Source organism: Pelobates fuscus, chromosome 3 (assembly GCF_036172605.1).
Source record: "Pelobates fuscus isolate aPelFus1 chromosome 3, aPelFus1.pri, whole genome shotgun sequence".
In the NCBI taxonomy this organism is placed as follows: Eukaryota; Metazoa; Chordata; class Amphibia; order Anura; family Pelobatidae; genus Pelobates; species Pelobates fuscus.
The window spans coordinates 419,933,768-419,958,121 of NC_086319.1; the positions used below are offsets into that span (position 1 = coordinate 419,933,768).

The 24,354-nt window shown below is 43.3% G+C and overlaps 1 protein-coding gene across 1 annotated transcript in view; it reads left to right on the forward strand.

Annotated features, from left to right (window-relative positions):
* Nucleotides 1-24,354, forward strand: part of LOC134602090 (alpha-2,8-sialyltransferase 8F-like) — a 54,046-nt gene that overhangs the window by 24,189 nt on the left and 5,503 nt on the right. Inside the window, exon 4 of the mRNA XM_063446590.1 lies at nt 21,040-21,184. Coding sequence (XP_063302660.1) covers nt 21,040-21,184 — 145 coding nt within the window. The remainder of the gene's footprint in view (nt 1-21,039; nt 21,185-24,354) is intronic.

Sequence of the window (24,354 nt, forward strand, 5' to 3'; positions counted from 1 at the left end):
AACATCCTCCTGAGGTACCCAACTCCTCTCCTCAGGACCATATCCCCTCCAGTTGACCAGATATTGCAATTTTCCCCTTGAGATTCTGGAATCAATGATGGAGCTGACCTCGTACTCCTCCCGACCCTCCACCTGAACAGGGCGAGGCGAGGAGACCTTAGAGGAGAATTTGTTGCAAATAAGGGGTTTCAACAAGGATACATGAAAAGAGTTAGGAATGCGTAAGGCAGGTGGCAGAGCAAGGCGATACGCAACCGGATTGATGCGAGTGAGAACCCTGTAAGGACCTATGTAGCGAGGAGCAAATTTCATAGATGGGACTTTTAGGCGAATATTCTTAGTACTCAACCATACCCTATCCCCAGGAACAAAAACAGGAGCCGCTCTTCTATGTTTGTCAGCGTGTTTCTTGAACAACGAAGAACTATGTAACAGAATTTGTCGAGTCTGATCCCATAATTTCTTCAGTTTGGCGACATGATCATCAACCGACGGTATCCCCTGAGAAGAGGAAACCGAAGGAAAAATCGAAGGATGAAAGCCATAGTTCATGAAGAAAGGGCTAGAGCGAGTTGAATCACAAACAAGGTTATTGTGTGCGAACTCCGCCCAAGGAATCAGACCGACCCAATCGTCCTGGTGTTCGGAAACAAAGCAACGTAGATACTGTTCGATCTTTTGATTGGTACGTTCAGCAGCTCCGTTAGACTGAGGGTGATAGGCAGAGGAGAAGTTCAATTTGATGCCCATTTGAGAACAAAAGGATCTCCAGAAACGTGAGACAAATTGAGAACCTCTATCAGAAACAATCTCCGAAGGAATCCCATGTAGGCGAAAAACCTCTCTCGCAAAAATCTCCGCCAATTCAGGGGAAGTCGGAAGTTTGGGTAATGGCACGAAATGAGCCATCTTAGTAAATCTATCCACCACCGTGAGAATAACAGTCTGTCTCTTGGAAGCAGGTAAATCAACGATAAAGTCTATGGACAGACAGGCCCAAGGTTTCTCAGGAATGTCCAAGGGGTGTAACAGGCCACATGGAGATGCATGAGGTAGTTTAGTCTTGGCACAAGTCTCACAAGCTGCGACGAACTCCTCAATATCTTTTCGAAGTGAAGGCCACCAGAAATCCTTGGATATCAGAGAGTATGTCTTGCGAATACCAGGATGACCAGCTATTTTACTTTCGTGAAAACATTGTAAGAGCTCCAGTTGAAGTTCAGGAGGAACAAAGTTTCTTCCCTCAGGAGTGTCTCCGGGAGCTAGATGTTGTGACTTCAGGATCTGGTCAAGTAGCGGAGAATGAATTTTAAGACTGGTATTAGCAATAATATTGCATTTGGGTACAATGGAGGACAAAAGTGGTTCAACTGAAACAGAAGGCTCGAATTGGCGAGATAGTGCATCGGCTTTAGAATTCTTTGAGCCAGGTCTGTAAGTCAGAACGTAATTGAAATGGGTAAGAAACAACGACCAACGAGCCTGCCTGGACGACAAACGTTTGGCCTCTCCGATATAAGACAAGTTTTTGTGGTCTGTTAGAATGGTAACGGGATGTAAAGTACCTTCCAATAAATGTCTCCACTCTTTCAAAGCCTTGATAACCGCTAGTAATTCTCTGTTACCAATGTCATATCTGCTCTCAGTACCGGACAATTTTTTAGAGAAAAATCCACATGGATGTAATGGTTTATCAACACCCAACCTTTGAGATAAGACAGCACCTAAACCAGTCTCAGATGCGTCTACCTCAAGTAGAAAAGGCAGGGAAGTGTCGGGGTGAACTAAAATTGGAGCGGAAGCGAAAAGCTCCTTGAGAGTTTTGAACGCAAGAAGAGCTTCAGTAGTCCAATTCTTAGTATCAGCCCCCTGTTTGGTCATATTAGTGATAGGTGCGATAATTGAAGAATAGCCCTTAATAAAGCGCCTATAATAATTGGAAAAACCAATAAATCTCTGTACGGCTTTAAGACCTTTGGGTAAAGGCCACTCTAGAATGGACTGGAGTTTATCCGGATCCATCTTAAATCCCTCCCCAGAGATCACATAGCCGAGAAAGGTTACCTGGGTTTGATCAAAGCTACATTTCTCCAACTTGCAGTACAAGCCATGCTGGAGAAGCTTGTGCAAAACCCTCCTGACTTGCTTGTGATGAGTCTCAATCTCACTAGAATGTATAAGTATATCATCTAGGTATACAATGACGCAATCTTGCTGAAATTCCCTAAGGACCTCATTTATCAGATCCTGGAAAACAGCTGGAGCATTGCATAACCCAAAAGGCATAACTGTATATTCATAGTGGCCATAGCGAGTATTGAAAGCCGTCATCCACTCATGTCCCTGCTGGATTCTCACCAAGTTATATGCCCCTCTGAGGTCTAACTTGGTGAAAATTGTAGAGCCCTTCAAACGATCGAAGAGTTCGGTGATCAAGGGAATCGGGTAGGCATTTTTAATGGTTATCTTATTTAGGCCTCGATAATCAATGCAAGGTCTCAAAGAACCATCCTTCTTTTGAACAAAAAAAAATCCAGCCCCGGCAGGGGAGGAGGACCTCCTAATGAATCCCTTGTCTAAATTTTCGTGAATATACTCCTCTAGAACTGAGTTCTCTTTCGTAGATAATGGATACACATGACCTCTGGGGGGCATGGTACCAGGGAGTAGGTTAATTTTGCAATCAAAGGACCTGTGTGGGGGTAAGGTATCGGCTTTCTTTTTGTCAAATACTGCCTTTAAATCTAGATACTGAGGCGGAATTTGTGTCTCTGTAGGATTGTCAGAGTTAGCCAATGTGTTGGTTAATCCGAGAGGTGAGACCTTCCGCAAGCATTTTCCTTGACAATTCTGTCCCCACGAAACTATCTCCCCTGACTCCCAATTAATAATAGGGTTATGTCTCCTCAACCAGGAGTACCCCAGGACTACGGGAATAGACGGAGAAGAAATGAGCAGTAAGGATATGTCCTCTCTATGTAGGATGCCAACAGTTAAGTTAATCGGTATGGTCTCATGGAAAATAACAGGCTCAAGTAACGGTCTACCATCAATGGCCTCAACAGCCAGTGGTGTCTCTTTTAACTGGGATGGAATAGCATGCTTGGCAGCAAAACCCTGATCTATAAAGCTCTCCGCAGCTCCAGAATCGATTAGTGCCATAGTCTTAACTACTCCCTTCTCCCACTTTAAAGAAACGGGTAACAGAAGCCTGAGCTCTTTGTAGTTGTGAATAGAGGACAAAGTAGAAACACCCAAGGCCTGTCCTCTAGAGAAACTTAGGTGCGAGCGTTTCCCGAACGATTGGGACAATTTAGGCGTAAATGACCTCTGACTCCACAATACATACATAAACCCTCCCTTCTCCTGTACTGTCTCTCCCTTTCTGTGAGATGAGTACTGCCTATCTGCATAGGTTCAGGAATACGTAAGTCCTCGAACTCAGAATTTTGAAAGGTAGGCGCTAATTTAAAGGAGGGTCTACGGGTCCTATCTCGAGTGTTCTGCCTCTCTCTTAAGCGTTCATCAATACGAGATATAAAAGAAATTAAATCCTCCAAATTCTCAGGGAGTTCTCTAGTAGCGACCTCGTCAAGAATTACATCTGATAACCCATTCAGAAACACATCTATATAAGCCTGTTCGTTCCACTTAACTTCTGCCGCCAAGGATCTGAACTCTAGTGCATAATCCACAAGTGTTTGATTGTCCTGTCTAAGGCGCAACAGTAATCTAGCTGCATTGACCTTTCTACCGGGAGGGTCAAAAGTTCTTCTAAACGCAGCTACAAAGGCATTATAATTATAGACTAGTGGATTATCATTCTCCCATAAAGGATTGGCCCATCTCAGAGCTTTCTCAATGAGTAAAGTAATAATAAATCCAACCTTCGCTCTATCTGTAGGATAAGAGCGGGGTTGTAATTCAAAATGGATGCTAATCTGGTTCAGAAAGCCACGACACTTCTCCGGTGACCCGTCATAACGTACTGGTGGGGTAATACGGGAAGAAGCACCTACAGTGGCTACCTCTAGACCTGAGATTGCAGGAGAAATAGAAGGAGTACGTGTCTCCTCAGGTGGATTATTAGCACGAGACAATAGTGCCTGTAGTGCCAAAGCCATCTGATCCATTCTATGCTCCATTGCGTCAAACCTGGGATCGGAAGAACCAAGCTGACTGTTTGTACCTGCAGGATCCATTGGCCCTGTCGTAATGTCAGGATCGGGACAGGGATCCAACACGCAGAGTACAAAGAGTGGAAAGATACGTATACCGGGCCTTAGAATGGCCGGACTAACGTACCGAGAGTAATAGAGAATAGTCAGAGACAAGCCAAGGTCGAGGGAACGAGAAGACAGATAAGCGAGAGACAAGCCGGGTCAAGGGATAACAGAGAAGCAGGGTAGTACAACAAGCCGAGACAAAACCAAATAGAGCAAACTAGAATACCAGAGCACTGAGTGACTAGACAAGCTAGAACCACGACAGGGCAATGAGCAGAAGAGAGAAGTAAGCTTAAATACCCTGGCTCTGGATGGTAAGCACGCCTCTGACAAGTACCGATTGGATATCGGACACTTGAGTGACAGGTCGCTCGTAATAGCGTCATGACGTCACGTATTGAGCGTCCTGCTAGAAAAGGACGTGGATTCCTCGCGGCCGGTGTTTAAGTGACTGGATGAACCGCGAGGAACGAAGGAAACAGCTCGCCTGGACGGACAAACCACCAAGTCTCTACCTCCCTTAGAGGTAGAGGCCTCAGGTACCCTGACATCCTCTCCGTTTCCTAAATCACTTGTTCTCTCGCCATGAGTACCTTTTCTGTCTCGCAGCTGTTTCTCGTTCTCTGGCCGGTGAAGAAAATGGAAGTGCATTCCACTGATAACTTCCGTGTTTGTCAAGATTTAAAATGACCGTTCATTTCAGAATGGAATCAAATATGTTGTGTTGTAAACGAGTGATCACCCTCTGGTCCTCACAAATAGGAGAGCAAATACTATTTATATAAAACGAGAAGACTCCATCTACTAAGAGAGAGTTTCATTGATTACAATGTAACCATCTGTGACGAGACCAATCTCGCCACTGTGCATTGGAGGAGCCTGGTTGCCTGCCTGCTGCTTTTTGACTATGAACCGGCATTTAAATACTTTATTTTCCTATGCAGAAAGTTCTATTCATGTATTCCTGCTCTGGCGTTCGGTAGATTCTCGGATTTACTGAATTAACTCATTTATCCCAGATAGCTATGCCATGGAGCCTATTCGTGCAATAAAAGACTTAGGCTCCATGGCAATTGAACTGTATGTGTGTGGTCTGAGAGCCATTCAGTAATAATGTGCACTCAGACCTAAGCTATCTAAGGATATGTAGCATGTCTGTATTTTATGTAATAAATGTAACCTTGCGTATTTTATTGTATTTTACTGTCTTTTTACTGCCATGTGCTTAATGGAGTTTTGCCTCTGTCCATACTTCCCAATTATCTCCAGGATAGAATACTCTGTGGAACTGGTTTTGGGCAGAAAAGCCATGCTTCCTTTGGTCACAAAGGACTTCGATCTATCTTTTGAACCAATGGACCAATTTGGATGATTTTGACATATGTTCGTATTTGGAGTATGCTGATTCTGAATTCTGAATGTGAATGTGATGTATACTTTTAAAGTTATGAATAATGTGGAAAAACTGTATTTCTCTGCCTGTGATAATCACATTACCCATTGTGTAAGGTAATTGTATCACAGGCAGAGGAGAGGATTTTGTGTGGGAGTGTCTGAGTGTATTGCACGTGTTTATTGGTTGTTTTCCAAAACCCTGTGGGTGGTACTAATGTGCATATAAGAACAATGAACCCACAGCTCTGTCTGTTTACTGCTTAACCCTTAACACGGAGCTTTGTCTTGTTCTTGGGGGGAGTTATTGTATTGTATACAAAAACCAGCTTGAGAACTGCTGCTGCTGTTCGTTCTCAGTATTCTCTTGCGACCTATCTTTTTGCTCTCCATGAGTTATTGTATACTGTTCCAGTTCGACTGCTAGGAGTGTAAACCTTTCGTATGGTTTTTCATATTTGGCTGTTTACAGCATTCGTATGTTTGAGAGCATTCATATGCTTCTCCGGTTCGGTGTATTGGTGTCTACAGTAGCTGTGCCTGTGTCTCTGGAAGGGAAGATCTACTAAACGGCGATTTAACCCTTTTATGCCCGTGGTGCCGTTACACCATCTTTCACTAAAAACAGTACAATATTCACATTTGTTAATGAATTATTTAAAGTGTATATTAATCCAAAGTGGAAAAATAATACATCAATATTGTAATGCTACAATTGATTAATAAGTGCCTAAATAAAGATGTACCCAACGAAGGGGATGTTATTATATATATATATATATTAGTAAGAATGGCAGCACTCACGGTCTTCAAATAAAACTTCTTCTTTATTCAGCAAGGTTAAAACATAGGATCAACGTTTCAGTCCCTCTCTGGGACTTTCATCAGATGAAGATAAAATTAAATAAGATACAATAAATGTAAATAAATTGATCTATATAGATAGATAGCCACACATACCTTAATTAAAGCACTCCTACATGGCCACTAATTTATTGGCTGACGAGTGATCCAGTTTGCTATTATCTCGAATCTCCAAAAAATTAGAGAGAAGTAACTCAGGCTACAAAAAAACAAATCAGATCTATGTCCACATTCAGTCCCTTACGTTCCGATGCTTGAAGCTTGTGCATCCAATAAGTTTCATGTTGGTCATTTTTTACCTCCCTCTAATGTGGCATCACTCTTTTGATGCCAATACACTTCAAACCTCCAAATTAAAACTAGGGGCAGGAATTACAATGAACCGGGACTGAATTGGACATGAAACCTTTTTTTAAACGTAGTTAAATAACATGCTCCAAATCTTTTACTTTTAGAACCAACATATTTCTTGCCGCAAGGACACTGCAATAGATACACCACAAAGTCTGTGCGCCAACCAACATTTGACTTAATGTCAAAATGTTCCCCTGTGGTGAAACTGTCAAAATGGTCAGCTTTGCCCAAATGAATAGTGGAGCAGGCTTTTCATGATTTTGTAACAACCCCTGGATGATGGGCTAAGGTAACATCCCCAGAACGTACTTGAAAACCAGAGTAATCCGAATGTACCTTTCCTGGTTAAATACTTTTGTTATTATTATTTCGACCTCCTAAAAGTCTGTGTTCCCAATAGTACTAATTGTATTGGTTTTGATGGTATAGCTCGGTGGCAACAAATTGAGATTTTGTTTTTTTTTCTGTAAATAAGTGTTGGGATATTTGGGTAATAAATTCTGCTGTAAAGCCTTTTTTAATTCTCCAACGGTCTAATTATACAAAGTTGTAAATCTAGAGATCTCACCTGAAGTCTTAGTGTTTGGTTTATCCATTTGTAGGTTATTCCTATCCGTTTGTGTTAATAATCTGATGTCTTTTTCTGAAGCATTTCTCTTGTATCCCTTCTCCATAAGTTTGTTCTTGACATGTATTAATTGAGATATAAAATCATGAAAATGTGAGTAAATTGTCGCTTTGCTATTCCCTTTAGCCATGATCAGAAATTACTGTTTTTTTATGGACATATCCTTGTCATCTGTTGGTTTAAAGAAGCATTTAGTCCTCATCTGGCCAGAGTTAAATCGAGAAAACTAATTACATTCTAATTCCAAACTGGTGAGAATTTCAAACTCTACGGATTGTGATTAAGATAATTAACAAGATCCCAAAATATAGTGAAAGACCACCCCCCCCCCCCACCCCTGTCCTTCATTGGGTGAGGCACCCTTACAGCAGACTTTATGTCTTATTCCTGTGAGTTATTACAGCGCACATACTTTTATTTTACTGTACCACGCTATGTATTGTATATATTTTTTATTTCTATCAGCTGAATTTAATTATGTATTTTTTTTTCATTTGGGGTATATCTAAAAACAGCTTGAAAAAGCTGCAAATCTCTTGTCTGAAGCCTTTGTAAGCCCTCCCATTCTAACCCCGCCCAGACTTTCTGTGTCTGTCCAATCACAGACTTTCCAATGCAGCTCAATGAGAAGTCTCTACAAGGCAGGTGCTCTGGGCAGTTGCTGCCTCTTGAGTTTATCTCCACTGAGCTAAACAAAACAGGAAGTAACAGGACCGGGTGTCTGACAGCCAACGGGTGTAACAAGGTTCATCTATAAAATGCAACTTTCTATTAAAATCTGTACCTTTTGTAAAATGAAAAACGAGGATATATCTTCACACATCAAGCTAAACTGCTTTAGGTGTGTGGAGTGTCCCTTTAATTTACACACTTGTATAATGCTGTGCTTCTCCCATCACTCAAGTCTGTTAAAACACGGGGTCGGATGGCCGCAGCCTGCCGTCAGATACAAGGGATTAAAATGTGGTGTTTTGTATCAATAGGATTACATTGTTTATATTTTGCTGTTTGAGTAATTCGTGGCACACGTTTCCAATAATGTTGTTATGTCTGCAGCAGTGCACACCTTTTCTAAAGCATACACATTACTCTATGTGCTTTAGACAATATTCTGCATAGATGAGTTGTGCGTGCGCCATACTACACACAGGGCCGGCACCGTGTAGAGTTGGAGTGTTCGCAGTACAGAGTGCAATCTATGACTTTACATTATCTCTCTGTAAATTATACTTAACATCCAATGAGCAAAGGATTCTGTAAAACCATTAACAGCATAGTGCAGATTATCCTTATTGTATATAAATGACTATTCCCTACGGGTCTAAATAGTGACTTTGAACTATGACATTTTTAATGAATTTATCTTTAGGTTATCCATATATAATTTTAGATGTTTTTTATGCACTTTTGACTTTTCTAATTTTTTAAATATGTGAAATTTAGGTTTCGGAGATAACCAACTTTTGCAACAGATTCTTCCTCTTTTCGAGTTTGAATTTTGGGATTTTGGTTTAGTGGATAATGCCGCGTTTTACTTTTTTTTAATAATATATAGTCTAGTATGGAGATCTATCAGTCTGTGTAGGTCTGGATAGTCTGTTTAGATATGTACAGCAACTTTTATAATGTTCTTAAATATTTCGACATTTAGTGGCTAATCCTCTTTCGGTGTGTCTTATTACCTAGCATGCATTTTATTGGTTAATGTTTTTTACTATTGAAGGTGAATCAAGATATATATATATATAAATGTATGATTATGGGAGATTATTGTTGGATGCATTTTCTTTTATGGAATAAAATTTGTGTTATATTATGCCATTGGGGTTCCCTGGTTCTCTCAGTCTCATCTCTACAGTCACCACACACAAAGATCGCCATCATTAAAGTCTTCTGGTCTGAGCGTGGTGGGCGTTATTCCCTCTCAAGCTGAGCTTTTTTCACCCAGAGCCAGGGTTGATAGGGTTTTAGGGTTAAATATAATTTTTTGGATAATTTGGTCCCATTAGGTGATTGCAGCTAACTTGTTTCACTTTTGCGGTTATTTTTACATTCTCTCTCTCTGCCTGGCGGTATGGGGGGTGCTGAGCAGCCATTGCCAGGAGCATATAAAATGTCGATAGGTCACCCTGCGATAATCAATTAGGAAGTTTAACCGATTGGAAGGTGGAGTTCAATGTTTGGTTTCTGGATGGTGTGAATTATTTAAAAGATGAAAAAGGAAAATAAAACATATATTTTTGTATTCATTATTATCATTAATATGTTTGCAGCATTTTACAATGATAGAAAGAGGTTATTTAGAGTTAATGTAAACCCTGCTCAAACGAGCCTACAATCGGAGGGTTTCAATTAGGCGGATATAAAGCAGTAGGTGTCTTGCCTAAGGGCACTTCCTGCTGATATACAGAGTATTAGGTTTCTCCTGGTAAAGTGGTCTAACTTGAAGTTTGGTATCCATGTTCTAAGACAGTGATGTTGCGAGTGACTTGATTGAAGTTCATTTGTTTGTCCTGATTGACATCTAACATCTTTATCTGTCCATGAGAGTTACAGGTCACAATAATGCTTCAAACCAAGAGGATTACAAATGTGATAAGTTTGAAGGATCACTATAGGGTCAGGAACACAAACCTGTATTACTGACCCTATAGGGTTAAAACCACCATCTAGCCCCCCTGGACCCTTCATGCCTCCATAAATATAGTAAATCTTACTGTATTCAAGCCTGAAGCTGTAACTCTGCATGCTGTTAGACTCAGAAAAAAACAAGCAGTCTGCTGACATCATCAGAAGTGGTAGCCTGATCCAATCACAATGCTTCCCTATAGCATTGGCTGAGACTGACAAAGAGGCAGATCAGGTGCAGGGCAGCCTGATTCAAACACAGCCCTGGCCAATCAGCATCTCCTCATAGAGATTAATTGAATCAATGTATCTCTATGAGGAAAGTTCAGTGTCTGCATGCAGAGGGTGGAGACACTGAATGTTTGGATGCATTTTAGGCAGCCATGACCCAGGAAGGATCTCTAACAGCCATCTGAGGAGTGACCGGTGAAGTTATCACTAGGTTGTAATGTAAACACTGCATTCTCTCTGAAAAGACAGTGTTTACAGCAAAAACCCTGAAGGTAATGATTCTACTCACCAGAACAAATTAATTAAGCTGTAGTTGTTCTGGTGACTATAGTGTCCCTTTAATATCAGCGAAAGAAAACAAAAACCCTGAGATCCCTATCTTTTTATGGAGCAGATATCTCGGGGTATTTATTTAGGGAATTTGGCACTTTACTACCAAGCACTGGTACATCTATAGCCAAATGTTTTTCAACATATTAATGAATTTTTTAAAGTATATTTTATAAACTTTTTTGTACACTTACCATTAACCCCCCCTCAAAAAAACCAAACAGTGTTCAGTTCCTTCTCCTGAGTACAGCAGTTCCCCTACTGTTACTTTGCCTGGATTTTGTGACATACAGGGCCACATTTCAATTCTCACCTTGACTGCCTAATGATTCTCTAATATTACTCCATAAATACAGGTGTGCTCAAACATTTGTATACCCTGGAAGAAATCGTGGCATTGATTTTGAAAATATGACTGATGATGCAAAACATGTCTTTTATTGATGGCTAGTGATCATATGAAGCCATTTATTATCACATAACTGTTTGGCTCCTTTTTAAATCATAATGCTAACAGAAATCACCCAAATAGCCCCCCTGATCAAACGTTTACATGCCCTAGAATGTTTGGCCTTGTTACAGACACACAAGGTGACACACACAGATCAAAATTGCAATTAAAGGTTAGTTTCCCACACCTGTAGCTTTTTAAATTGCAATTGGTGTCTGTGTATAAATAGTCAATGAGTTTGTTAGCTCTCACGTGGATGCACTGAGCAGGCTAGATACTGAGCCATGGCGAGCAGAAAAGAACTGTCAAAAGAAAACCTGCGTAACGAGGTAATGAAACATTAAAAAGATGGAAAAAGGATATAAAAATATATCCAGAGCCTGGAAAATGCCGTCAGTACTGTTCAATCAATTAAGAAGTGGAAAATTCAGAGATGTCTTGATACCAAGCCAAGGTCAGGTAGACCAAGAAAGATTTCACACACAACTGCCAGAATACAAATAAAAACCCACAGGTAAGCTCAGGAGAAATACAGGCTGCTCTGGAAAAAGACAGTGTGGTTGTTTCAAGGAGCACAATATGACAATACTTGCACAATAATGAGCTGCATGGTGGAGTTGCCAGAAATAAGCCTTTACTGCACCATTGCCACAAAAAAGCCCAGTAACAATACGCCCGACAACTACTTGACACGACTCTCAGCTTTTGGACACTGTAATTTGGAGCGACGAGACTAAAATAGAGCTTTATGGTCACAACCATAAGAAATATGTTTGGAGAGGGGTCAACAGGGCCTATAGTGAAAACAATACCACCCCCACTGTGAAGCATGGTGGTGGCTCACTGATATTTTGGGGGTGTCTTAGCTCTAAAGACACGGGGGGAATCTTATGAAAATTGATGGCAAGATGAATGCAGTATGTTATAAGAAAATACTGGCAGACAATTTGCATTCTTCTGCACAAAGGCCCATGCACATTGTATGAAGCATATTCCATAGGACATGAGTTCCTCCCAATATGGACAGCTGGCTAGGAGCACATCATAAGGAGCACATCATAAGGAGCACATCATAAGGAGCACATCATAAGGAGCACATCATAAGGAGCACATCATAAGGTATAAGTGGAACACAGATTTCAACTTTAAAGTCTTCAAACCTTTTACTTGAAACAGTAAAATCTCAGTACAGAGTATAACAGAGTGATGCTGAATGGAATGCATTTAATACGTTGCCCTTTAAAAGGGAGCGTTTCAAAAGACACGTATTGTTAGAATAATGCTGGAATGTCATCCATTTATAAGAGAGCGCCAATATTATTCTATCGTTAACAATGCCGTCAACATTCCGACAGGTAAAGCCTTGACAAGCAGACAATATACATGTTAACTGTGCGTAAACACAAAGGATGGACCAGTGATTCCCAGTGTAGTTGCCGTGACATTCTGGTGTAAACTGAATGCCGTCTTCAACTCAAGAATGTGTCTCTGTAAATTGCATTAGAACGAGGATTCCCTTCTGGGAAACAATGAGAACCAGCAAGTCAGTTCAACTAGAACAGGGGTGTCAAACTCAAATTCATCGGGGGCCGCATCAGCAGTTTGGTCACCCTCAAAGGGCCGGTTGTATCTGTAGGACTATGTGTCCACTCTTTATTATCATAAATTATTACACACACACACTGACAGAGACATACACACACACACACACACTGACAGACAGACACACACACACACTGACAGACAGACATACACACACACTGACAGACAGACATACACACACACAGGCTGACAGACATACACACACACACACTGACAGACATACACACACACACACACCGACAGATACATACACACACACACACACACACTGACAGACATACACACACACACTGACAGAGACATGCACACACACACACACACACACACACACTGACAGACAGACAGACACACACACAGACACACTGACAGAGACATACACACACACACACACACACACACTGACAGACAGACATATACACACACACACACTGACAGACATACACACACACACACTGACAGAGACATACACACACTGACAGACAGACATACACACACACACACACACACTGACAGGCATATACACACACTGACAGACAGACATATACACACACACTGACAGAGACATACACACACACACACTGACTGTTACGGACCGTTTCAGCATAAAAGGGGAAAATCCGTTTAGGCGATAATCCCCTTTTCCCAAAAAGGCACAGCTACTGTAAAAGCACCAAAACTCACGAACTGGATATAGATGAATAAGGTAGCACTCCAGCTGGAACCTCACGAATAGCTGCTAGCAGATGAATAGGAAAAGCAGACATCAGCTTACACTCCTAGCAGTCAAATCTCCAACAGCATACAGTGAATCCCCCCAAGAACGAGACAAGGCTCCGTGTTGAAGGTCAAGCAGTGGTCTGTTTATTCAGGGCTACCTGCCCCTGTATTTATGCAGGTCTCCCACCTGGTGGACACTCCCCTAGGGGACCAGATGGAAGACTGAAACAGCAGACAGACATGTATCACTTTCGTACACACAGCCACAATACTTTCCCACCATGCATCTTGGTTTCCTCCTCCCTGCCCTGGAGATAATTAATGAAGTAATTCAATTATCTCCTAAGACAAAGGCCAGACTCCATTATGCACATGGTGACACAGAAACAGACTATCACTTTAAAATACATACAGACACATTTTATACATAAAACACAGACATGTAACATATCCCCAGATAGCTCAGGTCTGGGTGCACATTATTAGGTGAATGGCACCCAGACCACACAAATACATTTTAATTGCCATGGAGCTAAAGTCTTTAATTATACGAACAGGCTCCATGGCAGGCTATCTGGGTTACTACAGTTCACATAAAACAAACTACCGAATTTCCCTGCATTCACCAAATTCATACGAATGAGAACCAGGGGCTGGAGGTTCAGCGGTGCCTGCACGGAAAAGTGTCCGATTTTGGTGAATGAAAGCCGGGCAGAAAAGTGTTGGCTGCCCGGGGAGCTCCAGAACAGCGCCACCTAGCGGCCGCTAAGTGTAACAGCGGCCACACAGTTAACAGGCAATTAACCGCAGCTTCAGGGAGGTAAATTGGCAGCACACTCCAGCTTCTGGGTGGCCTATTAACAACGCCGGCCGGCTTCCCACGGCTCTGGGGAGGTTGGTGAACGGCTGTTTGTTCGGTAGATGAAATCTACCGAACTGCTGTGCAGAAAGGGAGAAATAAATCCTTCTGCACAGTAAAATTAACCCTTTAGCTGCCGGTCCATAGTCCAGAGGCAGCAGGCGGGCAACCAGGCTCCTCCAATACAATGTGGCGAGATTGGTTTCGTCACACTGACAGACAGACATATACACACACACTGACAGAGACACACACACACACACTGACAGACACACACACACTGACACACACACACTGACAGACACACACACACTGACAGACACACACACACTGACAGACAGACATACACACACACACACACTGACAGACATACACACACACTGACAGACACACACACACTGACAGACACACACACACACACACACACACTGACAGACACACACACACTGACAGACAGACATACACACTGACAGACAGACATACACACAGACAGACATACACACACACACACACACACTGACAGACATACACACACACTGACAGACACACACACACTGACAGACACACACACACACACACACACTGACAGACACACACACACTGACAGACAGACATACACACTGACAGACAGACATACACACTGACAGACAGACATACACACAGACAGACATACACACACACACACACACACTGACAGACATACACACACACTGACAGACACACACACACTGACAGACACACACACACACAGACAGACATACACACACACACACACAGACAGACAGGTTCAGGAGGGTGGCTTACCTGGGATCCAGAGTGCTGCCTGAGGTAGTTGGGAGTTGGAGGAGCTGGGCTTGCCCAGCCCCCCTCCTCTCTGCCTTCTGCTGTCTTCTTGGGAGGACCTCCTCCCAGGCTGACGTGAGGGGGCCGGTGGTAGCTCCGCCCCTGCTGGGCGCCAGCCGCGCTGTGTGCTACAGAGGGAGCAGGGATATGACGTGTTCATATCCCCACCCCTCCACACAGTCCGCGGCACTGCCGGTTGGCGCTCGGCCACGCTACAAGAAGTGACCGGCAGGAGAGGGGAGCTGTGCGCTTCCCTCCTGCCGGTGACCCGGGCATTTGCACCCCCGGGCCGGTGCGCCCTAAGGGGGCCGCCTGAGCCGCCTTATGGACGCGCCGGCCCTGGGTGAAGGCTGGCGGCCGGCGGCTACATGGGCCACATGACGAGGTCTGGCGGGCCTGATTGGGCCCGCGGGGCCTTGTGTTTGACACCCGTGAACTAGAAGTATGTGTATCAGGAATGTGACATTTCTAAAGCTACATAGTTACAGAGTTCCATAAGCCGGAAACAGATTCATCAATGAAGTCCAGGGTTTCTCACATGTGGTTTTGCTATTGATCCAAAAGGGGGCATCCCGTCCCATTTTAAAACCTAGATATAATCCAGTTTGTGAATAGATTTCCAGACAATGGTTTGTATTGGCCCTGAATATATTTCCATAATGTTATCATGTCATCGTTTTTCTAACCTAAAGGGATTTCAATTTGTTAACCTTTCTTCATAGCTGATATGTTCCATTCCTTTTATTATTTTTGTAGCCCACCTCTGCACTTTTTCTAGTGCCATAATATCCTTCTTTAGAACAGGTGCCCAAAATTGCACAGCATATTCAATATGTGGTCTTACCAATCCAATCATTTACAAAGAGGCAAAAGTGTATTCTCATCCCGAGTATCAATGGCCTTTTTAATTCATGACAGGGGCACCTGGGAGGGGTTTGTGTTATGTTGTATGGAGACCCCATGCTGGAGGTCTGTGCATAAAAAGCAGAGTGTGGCAGAATAAAGAGTTGTACTCCCAGAACTGTGTGTCATTTAGTAAGTGGGGAGGAGTAGAGTGTTTCACATTCACAGTGTTCACAGTTCCACTTACTACGGATCCAGTGGAGAAAACAATTTGCTGCTCTACGGGGCCATTCAGATTGCAAAATCTGGATATTTTTAATGGAATTTAGTAAATCAGGACCTGACTGGGCCAGCATTTGGTCCTGGTTTCAGCCAAACCCATAGCCGCCGAGAGCCTGAAAACCGTATCAAAGCCATTAAATTCAGGGCTGGAGGCTTCAACTTAAAAAAATAAATAAAAAATGATTTGCCCACTTTCATTGCAAAAAGCCAGCGGGCAAACAGTTAAAAACCGACGGTGGTGCAAGTGATAATTATGTTGCAGCATAGGATAAAAATCCTTTGGGGGTCAATACACCCCTCAAATTGCTATAATGGAGGTAATGTACCACCTGCCATGCCTACTAAACTAATCACTAATTTTAAAATTTGATGTAGACTTGCCCTTACCTCCCGCACAGCATTCGGTTATGTAGACTCGCCCTTACCTGCCGCACAGCATTCGTTTATGTAGACTTGCCTTTACCTCCCGCACAGCATTCGGTTATGTAGACTCGCCCTTACCTGCCGCATAGCATTCGTTTATGTAGACTCGCCCTTACCTGCCGCACAGCATTCGTTTATGTAGACTCGCCCTTACCTGCCGCACAGCATTCGGTTTATGTAGACTCGCCCTTACCTGCCGCACAACATTCGTTTATGTAGACTCGCCCTTACCTGCCGCACAGCATTCGTTTATGTAGACTCGCCCTTACCTGCCGCACAGCATTCGTTTATGTAGACTCGCCCTTACCTCCCGCACAGCATTCGGTTTATGTAGACTCGCCCTTACCTGCCGCACAGCATTCGTTTATGTAGACTCGCCCTTACCTGCCGCACAGCATTCGTTTATGTAGACTCGCCCTTACCTGCCGCACCGCATTTGGTTATGTAGACTCGCCCTTACCTTATTTTAAATATATCAATATTTTTATTATTATTATTATTATTATTATTATATTACATTAGTGTCATTATTATTATAAGGAGCAATTTCATTATATCATGACATTATTAGTAGTATAATTGTAATAATCATTTTAACAATAATTACCTATATCATCTATAACTTGTCTTAAAGGAACACTGTAACGTTAGAAAAACACAAGTGTATTCCTAACGATATCGTGTCCCTCTTACTCCCCCCGCCCTCTACCAGCACACACCGGCACTGCAAGGGTTAACACCCGATCTGCCTTGGTGCAGCTTTAATGCTGTGCCTCCTCATTGTTACCCGACATGGGAGGTCAATGCCATGCGTGAGTGCTGCAAGCACAGTAGGCTCAAGTCATAGGAGAGCATTGCTTCAATAATTTCCTATATAGATTTAACTGATGCTGGATGCATGAAGAGCGTGGGGACGTCCAGGGTCAGTTAGGCAACAAAATGTCACCTAGCAAGCAGGAAGTGCCTCTAGTCTGATTGACAGCCTCTAGAGGCAGTCTTAGTCCTGCAATGTAATGACTGCAGTTTGATATACATTGCAGGACTAAGGGGGACAGGATCATGAGCTGAAGTGGTCTGGGTTCGAATAGTGTCCCTTCAACCTATACTGATTGGCAGGTGTAAAGGGCGGAGCTTATAACAATGACTGACAGGGAGCTAAGATGGAGGTGGCTCTCTCTATACTGACTGCCAGGTGTAAAGGGCGGAGCTTATAACAATGATTGACAAGGAGCTAAGATGGGGGTGGCTCTATCTATACTGACTGCCAGGTGTAAAGGGCAGAGCTTATAACAATGATTGACAGGGAGCTAAGATGGAGGTGGCTCTCTCTATACTGACTGGCAGGTGTAAAGGGAGGAGATTATAACAATGATTGACAGGGAGCTAAGATGGAGGTGGCTCTCTCTATGCTGACTGCCAGGTGTAAAGGGCGGAGCTTATAACAATGATTGACAGGGAGCTAAGATGGAGGTGGCTCTCTCTATACTGACTGCCAGGTGTAAAGGGCGGAGCTTATAACAATCATTGACAGGGAGCTAAGATGGAGGTGGCTCTCTCTATACTGACTGCCAGGTGTAAAGGGTGGAGTTTATAACAATGATTGACAGGGAGCTAAGATGGAGGCGGCTCTCTCTATACTGACTGCCAGGTGTAAAGGGCGGAGCTTATAACAATGACTGTCAGGGAGCTAAGATGGAGGTGGCTCTCTCTATACTGACTGCCAGGTGTAAAGGGAGGAGCTTATAACAATGACTGACAGGGAGCTAAGATGGAGGTGGCTCTCTCTATACTGACTGCCAGGTGTAAAGGGTGGAGTTTATAACAATGATTGACAGGGAGCTAAGATGGAGGCGGCTCTCTCTATACTGACTGCCAGGTGTAAAGGGCGGAGCTTATAACAATGACTGTCAGGGAGCTAAGATGGAGGTGGCTCTCTCTATACTGACTTCCAGGTGTAAAGGGTGGAGTTTATAACAATGATTGACAGGGAGCTAAGATGGAGGTGGCTCTCTATACTGACTGCCAGGTGTAAAGGGCGGAGCTTATAACAATGATTGACAGGGAGCTAAGATGGAGGTGGCTCTCTATACTGACTGCCCGGTGTAAAGGGCGGAGCTTATAACAATGACTGACAGGGAGCTAAGATGAAGGTGGCTCTCTCTATACTGACTGCCAGGTGTAAAGGGCGGAGCTTATAACAATGATTGACAGGGAGCTAAGATGGAGGTGGCTCTCTCTATACTGACTGCCAGGTGTAAAGGGTGGAGCTTATAACAATGATTGACAGGGAGCTAAGATGGAGGTGGCTCTCTATACTGACTGCCAGGTGTAAAGGGCGGAGCTTATAACAATGATTGACAGGGAGCTAAGATGGAGGCGGCTCTCTCTATACTGACTGCCCGGTGTAAAGGGCAGAGCTTATAACAATGACTGTCAGGGAGCTAAGATGGAGGTGGCTCTCTCTATACTGACTGCCAGGTGTAAAGGGCGGAGTTTATAACAATGATTGACAGGGAGCTAAGATGGAGGTGGCTCTCTCTATGCTGACTGCCAGGTGTAAAGGCCGGAGCTTATAACAATGATTGACAGGGAGCTAAGATGGAGGTGGCTCTCTCTATACTTACTGCCAGGTGTAAAAGGCGGAGCTTATAACAATGATTGACAGGGAGCTAAGATGGAGGTGGCTCTCTATATACTGACTGCCAGGTGTAATGGGCGGAGCTTATAACAATGATTGGCAGGGAGCTAAGATGGAGGTGGCTCTCTCTATACTGACTGCTAGGTGTAAAGGGCGGAGTTTATAACAATGATTGACAGGGAGTTAAGATGGAGACGGCTCTCTCTATACTGACTGCCAGGTGTAAAGGGCGGAGCTTATAACAATGATTGACAGGGAGCTAAGATGGAGGCGGCTCTCTCTATACTGACTGCCAGGTGTATAGGGCGGAGCTTATAACAATGATTGACAGGGAGCTAAGATGGAGGCGCCCAGTTACACGATAAAACGTGGTGAATTTCTACATTTAATTTTATTTTCACAGTTTACAAAATACTTATCTGTTAAATATAGGGATAAGTAAACATAATGTAAAACATGCTGGGAAGTGACAGATTCCCTTTAATAAATACAAAAGAAACAAATGCACTGGCACTCTTATATATCCCAATGGTGCTAGGTATCAGGGTAGCCCTCAGAAATATACCCGTAATAATCACAAAATATATACATATGATACTGCACTCAAATGTAGAATTTTACAAAAAAATCATCTTTATTTCACTAACTATTGTGAAGTTTAGTATCTGTTGAATATAGTGAGAGATATGGCAAACAAATTATCTCCTTCTATTACATAAAAATTCTGCAACACCTTAGGTGATATACCATAACAGACAAAAAAGAAAAAAGAGAAATACATTTTTATTCACCAGGGCCAATGAAGGGACGTACTCAGTCCCGAGCGCGCAGCCCAGGCACCCTTTTGATTTACCCAGACTAAAAGACAACCAGGAACAAATACAGCTGGGGACCTTCATTTTGGCTTGAAAGCATTGAAAAACTCAGCCACATCCATTGAGACCGAGCCAGTCATCACAGAGATCTAACTCAACTATATAACCCTGCATTCAGGACTCAGGAGTGGTGGGACAAAACCATATCAATCCCAATTCCATTGTTCATACAGCCTATACATTGGAACTATTTGAGTCTGTACACACTAGGACTTTGTAATATCATTTTTTATTTTTTATTTATTTGAATTTTTATTTTTAATTTTTTTCTATATTTTTTACACAATTGTTCATATTACGTTTCTACTTTTACCTGGTTCTTTGACCAAGAGGATTCAGGGTCAATTGTGAACAAGTGTTCTGTATCAATTCTAAGCTGTATGGTAACACTGGAGCAATAGCGGTTGTATAGAGCAGTGTTTCCCAACCCAGTCCTCAAGGCACACCTACCAGTCCAGGATTTAAGGATTACCCAGTTTTGTCTAAGGTGTTTTTAGAAAGAAAGAAAAAACACCTTAGACACAACTGGGTCACCCCTAAATCCTGGACTGGTAGGTGTGCCTTGAGGACTGGGTTGGGAAACACTGGTATAGAGATATATCAATTGGGAATATTTTTTTTTCTCTTTTTTCTTTTTTGTCTGTTACGGTATATCACCTAAGGTGTTGCAGAATTTTTATGTAATAGAAGGAGATAATTTGCTTGTCATATCTCTCACTATATTCAACAGATACTTAACTTCACAATAGTTAGTGGAATAAAGATGAATTTTTTGTAAAATGCTACATTTGAGTGCGGTATCATATGTACATTTTTTTCCCTTTAATAAATGACGGCGTTTTTATAATTACAGATCAGAGCTTCGTGCTTGTTGCAATGCCGGCAGCAATCTCCTGGTAACACAAGCTAACACTCACATTGGAGATAATATTACATACGAAACCCAAAGGGACAAACACATTGTGGTGAAAGAAAACATCTATAAAATGCTTCCCAAGGTACGTGTAAAAATCTACCACTTCTATATCCCTGCTCTCCTCTTGCGGGGGGACCTATCCCATCAGATTGCCCTACCCTATCAGATTGCCCTATCCCATCAGACTGCCCTACCCCATCAGACTGCCCTACCCCATCAGACTGCCTAACCTCTCTCAACCTTCCTCTAATGTTCCTCTTAGTTAAATCATAAAACTGTATCCTCAGAATATAACAGGAGGTGTAATGAGTTCCTAAAGGAGAACTTTAGAGTTAGCCCCAGTAACAAAAAATAAAACAAAAACTCACAGTAATGTACCTCGTCAAAAAGGAGAATTTCTACGTAGTAAATCAATGAATTCCACTATTTATTAAACATTTGAGATGTATTCAGAACATTAAAACAGTGGCAGATAAATAGCACCAAATATATGTATGAAATAAAGTGCTAGCAGTTAAAGATGTCGCGAACATAACATTTTCCGTTCGCGAATGGCGAACGCGAATTTCCGAAAATGTTTGCGAACTGGCGAACCGGGTGAACCGCCATAGACTTCAATAGGCAGCCGAATTTTAAAACCCACAGGGACTCTTTCTGGCCACAATAGTGATGGAAAAGTTGTTTCAAGGGGACTAACATCTGGACTGTGTCATGCCGGAGGGGAATCCATGGCAAAACTCCCATGGAAAATTACATAGTTGATGCAGAGTCTGGTTTTAATCCATAAAGGGCATAAATCACCTAACATTCCTAAATTGTTTGGAATAATGTGCTTTAAAACATCAGGTATGATGTTGTATCGATCAGGTAGTGTAAGGGTTACGCCCGCTTCACAGTGACAGACCAAACTCCCTGTTTAACGCACTGCAAACAACCGCAAACAGTCCATTTGTACAACCGCAAACTCCCCATTTGCACAAGGTTGGATACCAAGCTAGCCATGTCCCGTTCCTTGTCCTCACTGATGTCATTGAAGGTCTCTTCCTCCACCCAGCCACGTACAACACCAAGGGTCCTCGAAAGGTGACAACAAGCCCCCTGGGACGCCTGCTGTGTTTGGTCTTCCACCTCCTCAAAGCCACCTTTCTCCTCTGACTCCTCTTCTTCAGACTCCTCTCTCTGCGTTATTATAAGGTGTGTTAAGCAGTACTATTCCTATCAGTTTAATCCCTGTTACATCCCCTGTCAGGGGACGTGTATATGGCACCGATTTTAGGAACCGGGAGATGGAAAAAGATGCTTGGTCGGTCCTCCTACTTCAAATTTGGGGCACTGCGCGAGCAATCTAATGTGCCACCAGATAGGAGTGGTGTGTTAAGTAGTACTATTCTTATCAGTTTAATCCCTGTTACGTCCCCTATCAGGGGACGTATATATGGCATCGATTTTAGGAACCGGGTGATGGAAAAAGATGCTTGGTTGGTCCTCCTACTTCAAATTTGGGGCACTGCGCGTGTAATCTAATGTGCCACCAGATAGGAGTAGTGTGTTAAGTAGTACTATTCTTATCAGTTTAATCCCTGTAATCCCTGTTACGTCCCCTATCAGGGGACGTGTATATGGCATCGATTTTAGGAACCGGGAGATGGAAAAAGATGCTTGGTCTGTCCTCCTACTTCAAATTTGGGGCACTGCGCGTGCAATCTAATGTGCCACCAGATAGGAGTAGTGTGTTAAGTAGTACTATTCTTATCAGTTTAATCCCTGTTACGTCCCCCTCATCAGGCCTTTTTTAGTCGAATGTATCGCCCACTGTCAGTCCCTTCGGGATCCATCCCTCATTCATCTAAATAAAGGTGAGGTAATCTAGACTTTTTTGACCTAGGCGACTTCTCTTCTCAGTGACAATACCTCCTGCTGCACTGAAGATCCTTTCTGACAGGACACTTGAAGCGGGGCAGGCCAGAAGTTCTATCGCAAATTGGGATAGCTCAGGCCACAGGTCAAGCCTGCACACCCAGTAGTCAAGGGGTTCATCGCTCCTCAGAGTGTCGATATCTGCAGTTAAGGCGAGGTAGTCTGCTACCTGTCGGTCGAGTCGCTCTCTGAGGGTGGATCCCGAAGGGCTGTGGCGATGCGTAGGACTTAAAAAGCTCTGCATGTCCTCCATCAACAACACGTCTGTAAAGCATCCTGTCCTTGCCGGCGTGGTCGTGGGAGGAGGAGGATTACTTTCACCTCTTTCCCTGTTAATTTATTTTAGAACTGCTGCATCCTTTCCGACTTGCGGTAATTCGGTAACATTTCAGGCACTTTCTGCTTATACCGGGGGTCTAGTAGCGTGGACACCCAGTACAGGTCGTTCTCCTTCAGCCTTTTTATACGAGGGTCTCTCAACAGGCACGACAGCATGAAAGACCCCATTTGCACAAGGTTGGATGCCGAGCTACTCATATCCTGTTCCTCGTCCTCAGTGATCTCACTGAAGGTATGTTCTTCCCCCCAGCCACGTACAACACCACGGGTACCAGATAGGTGACAACGAGCACCCTGGGATGCCTGTTGTGGTTGGTCTTCCTCCTCCTCCTCAAAGCCACATTCCTCCTCTGACTCCTCTTCCTCACAATCCTCTTCCAGCGTGGCCGCAGGTCCAGCAAGCGATGCTGATAAGGCTGTTTCTGGTGGTGATGGTGACCACAACTCTTCCTCTTCACGCTCATCTACGGCCTGATCCAGCACTCTTCGCAGGGCACGCTCCAGGAAGAAAACAAATGGTATGATGTCGCTGATGGTGCCTTCGGTGCGACTGACTAGGTTTGTCACCTCCTCAAAAGGACGCATGAGCCTACAGGCATTGCGCATGAGCGTCCAGTTACGTGGCAAAAAAATTCCCAGATACGCAGAGGCTGTCCTAGCACCCCGGTCATACAAATAGTCGTTAACGGCTTTTTCTTGTTGGAGCAGGCGGTCAAACATTAGGAGTGTTGAATTCCAACGTGTCGGGCTGTCACAAATCAAGCGCCTCACTGGCATGTTGTTTCACCGCTGGATATCTGAAAAGTGCGCCATGGCCGTGTAGGAATGCCTGAAATGGCCACACACCTTCCTGGCCTGCTTCAGGACGTCCTGTAAGCCTGTGTACTTATGCACAAAGCGTTGTACGATCAGATTACACACATGTGCCATGCACGGCACATGTGTCAAAGTGCCCAAATTCAATGCCGCCAACAAGTTTCTTCAGTTGTCACAAAC